Source organism: Rhagoletis pomonella, unplaced genomic scaffold (assembly GCF_013731165.1).
Source record: "Rhagoletis pomonella isolate Grant_MI unplaced genomic scaffold, Rhpom_1.0 Rhpom_scaffold_02601, whole genome shotgun sequence".
Taxonomy (NCBI): domain Eukaryota; kingdom Metazoa; phylum Arthropoda; class Insecta; order Diptera; family Tephritidae; genus Rhagoletis; species Rhagoletis pomonella.
This window is the reverse complement of record NW_023461154.1, coordinates 1-5554: the sequence shown is the minus strand read 5'-3', so window position 1 is coordinate 5554 and position 5554 is coordinate 1. Positions and strand designations below refer to the sequence as shown.

Below are 5554 nucleotides of genomic sequence, written 5' to 3'. Positions count from 1 at the left end.
ACCCACGTAATACAAATTTTCATACTGTATGAAAAGTACATACATATGTATGTATGTATGTGCATCGGTTGTTTTTGTTCCTTTTGATTTCTGTCCGTATTATAAATACTTTTTTCTGCTCTTTTTTTTTTTTGATTGTGATTATTTTTTCATGCCCGTTGTTGTTGTTGTAGCTGCCGTGTTGCCCTTGCTGATGATTTAAGGCGGCAAATTTTACTCGAACGAATGAGTGAATGTATGAATGAATGAAACGCGAGGGTATGAACTCGGCGTACTTTGTACGTTTGTAAGTATGTATGTATGTGCATGACTGTTTATACATTCAATTTGCTTCTTTGGCATGAGTAAGCGATTGGGATACCCCAACTAGAAACACCATCAGCCGGTTAGCTAAGTACATTTTACATACATACATACATATGTATGTATGCACATATATGCAGTTGTTTGTTGGTGTGTGAAGATATTTCTATATTTGCCGGCGACTTTCCGGCATTGATAAGCCAGAGATTGTTTACTTTTGGTATTTGGTATTATTGCTCCACCTTCAGAGTCAGATTTTTCTTTGCATTCTAGTTGCAATGTTTATCTAAACAAAACATACAAATGCACAATTACTAAAGGTGGCATAATGACACTCTTTACGCACGAACTTCACCAGCTCACTAATTAAATAATGTTAAATGTAAAAGACATATTTTTACAGCACTTCGTATCCCACCAGCAAACGAAGTATGAAATTTATTATTTGTAAGCTTTTCTGCTGGCCAAATAATTCCTCCAATCATCAAATTGGGAGGTAAGGGAGTAAATTTAGATAACAAAAAAAATCAATGCCAATGTCGAAGTACATAATGCTAAAATACTCACTGTCAGCTGTATGTGTGCAAGTAAATGATAATTATGGTTAAAAGAAACTAAATTGCCCAAATAAACAAAATGAAATTGACAAGTCAGCGAGTAATTGTTTTGAATGTCAAATATAAAAAGCTTCTCTTTCCACTTACCGGTGGTGGTGTTCGATAGGCCTGTGCGGGCCCCAATTGTGGACTGTATGGACGCGGTGGTGGTGCCCAGCCTTGTTGCGTTCCATATGGTTGATGTGGTGGCGGTGGCGGGCCGTGTGGAGCCTGTGGTCCGCCCTGTTGTTGCTGTTGTGGAATTTGTTGTTGCTGTTGTTGTGGATCATAGCTATTTGCGTAACGATGTTGTGGTGGTGGCTGTGGATGCGACGATTGTAGCAACGAATTCAATGTGGGTGTAGGACCTTGTGGTGGCTGCCCTGGAATATATCGTTGTTGTGGTGGTCGACTTGGTGAGGCTATACCGCCTCCAGGTCCCGTCGGTGGTCCCGGTTGCTGTTGCGGCTTACCACCGGGTGGTGGCTGCTGCATGGGAGAATGCCCATAGCGATAGGGATCAATGTTTGGATCTGGATGATGATAACGTCCATAAACGGGATGATGTCCACCCGGTGGCGGTCCACCCAAGGGACTTTGTCCATATTCATCTTTTTGTGGATGTTCTCCGGGATTCTGTGGGCCACCAGGGCCACCAGGACCACCCTGTTGATGGGGCAAATGTTGTTGTGGATGCGGTTGTTGGTGTAGATGATAATGTGATATTGCCGCTGCTGGGTCACCGCCTGGCGGTCCATATGTATGTGGAACTGTTTGTTGTTGTGGATCACTGCCGTTATTTGATGCTGGTGGACCACCAACTGGCGGTCCACTGCCTATTGTTGAGTTGGGTGTCGCTGGACCACCGGGAACTACGGAGCCTGGACCAACATTACCACCACTACCAGGTCCGCCAGAGCCGGCTGTACCGCCGGGTCCGCTCGGTGGTCCTGCACCGGCTCCTCCAGCTGCACCACCCTGCCCAGAGGGTGATTTTATTTTCTCATTCATTACTTGTTTCGACTCAATCCAAGTGTAATCTTCTGTTCGCAGTTGCTGTTGTAAGGGGCTTGTGGTTTCCTTCAACGGCCGCTGCAACTGCGCTGATGTGTTATCTAAAATAATGAAATTAAAGAAAAAAATTAAAAAGATTGAATTTGATTGAATTTTTGTTTTAAATGTGTTTTGCCAATAGTATTAAAAATAAAAATTAATAATTTTACTTAAATGTTCGTAAACTATACTATACTAAAAGGAAACAACAATTAGCGCAGAATAAATATTAATAAGTATATAGATCCCGCTTAACTTCAATAGGTACACATATTTTCCTCAAGAAGGAAAGTGGTGAAAATGAAGAAAACATCTTGACTACTTTGGATTTCATTCCAGTTTTTATCAAACTCGACGAAAATTGTGCTTATCGATTATTTTGATTCACTTGAATGGGGACAGTGGCTTTAACATAAGGAAAGGACTAGATGGAGCCAACAAAAGCATACCATTCATTTTAATTCTACTATATAACACTTTTAGTATTGGATACAACATCCTTAATTCCAATGTATGGAAGAAAGCCCTGCCCGGAAAGGAATCCTAGAGGCGGTTTGAAAATTCAAGGACATCTCGCTTTTTGCCACTTTATCCGCCGGGAAGAACAGTTGCCAATCATCCCATGGATTTTCTGACAAGTAAACCTGCAAAATACCCAATTCCAAATATTTTCCATTAAGTTTAGGTCCTGTGAATAGGACGAACTCTGCAAAAAATACGACTTTGCTTCGTTATCCTCATTTTTAGAGCTCCTGTAGTGCGAATCGGTGCGTAATTTTGCTAGCAAAGTAACCGTTTTCGACAGGAAATCTAAGATAGAACTTTGCACCAAGACGACCGGGAGCGACTCCTGCATGGAGGGTATATACAGGTCGTGATTTGCTTGACCTTTTCTTGGCGGTCCAAACAGGAATTTCGATAAACTGTTGTTGGGTAGCTCGTTTCCAATGGGCTGGTGATAATAATGAGGTTGACTTACGTTTGATAATTTTGGGATTACCGGTGTACGGTGGTCTAACTGCTGCCAAATGAATATACCAGAATTTATATCCACAGACTCTTTATTTCCACAGGCAACAACTTGGTTGGGGATTTGCCAGAAGGAATGTGGTAGAACAATGCCGATAAGTATATTCCCCAAGTATACTCACTCTGAGAATTGACTTTAACCAAACCAATGTCGTCAGCTTTAATAAATTGCTTGGTTAGGATTACTTCCGTTTTTGCGAGGGCTGATTCGGTCCGTGTCCAATTCCAAAAAGGAAAAATATTTTTCTAGCCTCGTGGTATGTGACCACCGATTCTTTTATCGTATGTGAGTGTGGGGATTTTCATAGTGGCCATGTCAATTCGTGTCCATACAGATATGATGGTTCGTGTCTTGAATAACTATTGGTTACGTACATTCATCTGGCAATCCCCCCCCATTTTGAAGTTTAGCTTTGACAGTTTTGTTATGTTTACATTTCTTATAATCGTTCTTATGTCTATTATTTGGGCAATAAAAATAATAGATCAGTCGTTACCATGCAGTGTTAAACAGATGGCTCCAAAATACCACAGGTATTGGGGCAGGTATTTACGGTCCCAGGATGAGGCTATCCGTGTACCAATGGACAAATACCAATGTATCTATCAAGCTCAGGTATACGCCATCAATCAGTGTGCAGAGATCAATTTACTTGGAGACTACCGCAACGAGAATCCTTTTCCTCAGCGATAGTCAGGTAGGTGAGTGCGTTGAGAACTTCAATACCCTTGCGGAACTCAACAAAATCAAAATATTGAGGGTTCCGAGCCCAAAGGTTATACAAGGGAATGAGATAGCGGACGGTTTAGCCAGAACAGCGGCGAATTCGTCCCCAATAAGTCCCGAGCCACTCCTGGCAATAGGTCCAAATTCAATCACGGAGAGGCTTAGAAAAGGAACAATAGATAGGAGGGAAGAGCACTCGCATAGTACAACAGGACTTCGACAAGCTAAAAGTTTACTGGGGGGTATAATAAAAAAAGATATAGACGTTTAATAAACCTCCCACAAATAAACTTCGGATAATTACAGGCATCCTCACTGGACATTGCAGATTAACAGGTCACTGCACTAGCTTTGAATCTGTCCGCCCAAGCTCTGTCGTTTCCACGATTCAGCTGAGAAGACATCATCTCACCTAAGCTTAATAAAATTATAGTTTAAAAAACTAAAACCTCCCTATTATATTTGCCATTCGTACTGTCATCAGGTATGTAACTTGAGAATAGAAATCGCTGCATCTTTTAGCCGCATCAATATTACATAGTTACATCCCGAGCTAATAAAAGGAAGGTAATAAAAAAGAGCTTTGCAAGGTGATGCCCAGCACCACTTTAAATTTAATAATTGGAAGATTTCTTTCTCGGGAGAACCGAATTCCCGGAGAACAAACACCCCGGGAGTATTCATAATTGGGCTGATAATATAATTTTTTTTTTACCATATCGTGTGGAAGGTTCTTACAGGTTTTCCTATATACATTCGTTTGCGGTATATAATCGTAAACGCGCTTAAATTTTTAAATTTCCACATATTTCGAGTGTCCGATTACCCGGGTTATTACTATGCTACAGGGTACCCAGGTAGCTGCTCAATACTCGGGTCAAATCAGCAGCCCTTGTACACTTGTATGTATTTATAGACGATATATTTACATATCGTCACTTCGGGTGAAAAAGTGCCAAGTCCATTTTTTGAAATTGTTCAGGAGAGACGAAAAATCGACGTACTTTCGTATTACATGCCATTCTACATCAAAAACTAAATTTTGGAAAAATGGACTTGGCACCTTTTCACCTTTAGATAGCGATATGTAAATAACATCTTGGGACAGTTACGCCTTTTTCAGTCAAGCTAAAAATTAACAGATATATGTATGTACATACCAAGAAAAAAAATGAACAAACTTGTACATATGTACATATGTACACATGTATGTATCTACTAAAAATTTTTGTTTTAAGAATTTTACTCACATTAGTCGATTTGGGAATATGTACTTGAAGTAAGTTCGAATATTATAGGTATTGATCTGGCGATTATTGTGGAAAACATTTTCATTACAAATTTCTTTCGCTGCTATTAGTTCGTCTATACATATTGGCTTATTTGTTCGGCAATGCAAGTGTATACATTCGTTTGTACTTCGAGTATGAATTAATTCCGAAATGATTTTTTAATTGCCAACACCCAAGTGCAAATGTGAATATGTCGATATTATCTTTTTTCAATCGCGTTTTTTTTTATGTTCATTTGTATGTAGTTTTATTTTAATTTTAAATGTATTTCTATGGTGTGGCCAGTAGAAGGAGCAAATCGGTGTTATAGGGCAAAATAGACAATAAAACCAAGAGAGAATCATCGGAATCAGCAGCCATTGACGATACCAGCTACACGACACAGAGGTTATTTTACAACAACGACAACAACGGGCCAGCGGCCAACAATATTCATGCAACAACAGCAATAAAAAGATGCATCATAAAATAGTAGTAGAAATTAAGTCAGAAACAAGATACGCGACTGAAACGAATGTACATAAAACGACACAACACCACCCGACCACGACCGT

At 39.9% G+C, this 5554-nt stretch overlaps 1 protein-coding gene across 1 annotated transcript; it reads right to left on the bottom strand.

Annotated features, from left to right (window-relative positions):
- Positions 1 to 938: 938 nt before the first annotated feature.
- On the bottom strand, positions 939 to 5538 carry LOC118753547 (trithorax group protein osa-like). Its single transcript, XM_036488429.1, has 2 exons — positions 4959 to 5538; positions 939 to 2014 (listed from the first exon to the last, which is right to left on the bottom strand). Exon 2 carries the CDS (start codon positions 1908 to 1910, stop codon positions 954 to 956), a length of 957 nt encoding a protein of 318 aa, XP_036344322.1. The 5' UTR covers positions 1911 to 2014; positions 4959 to 5538; the 3' UTR covers positions 939 to 953.
- Between the last annotated feature and the right edge of the window lie 16 nt (positions 5539 to 5554).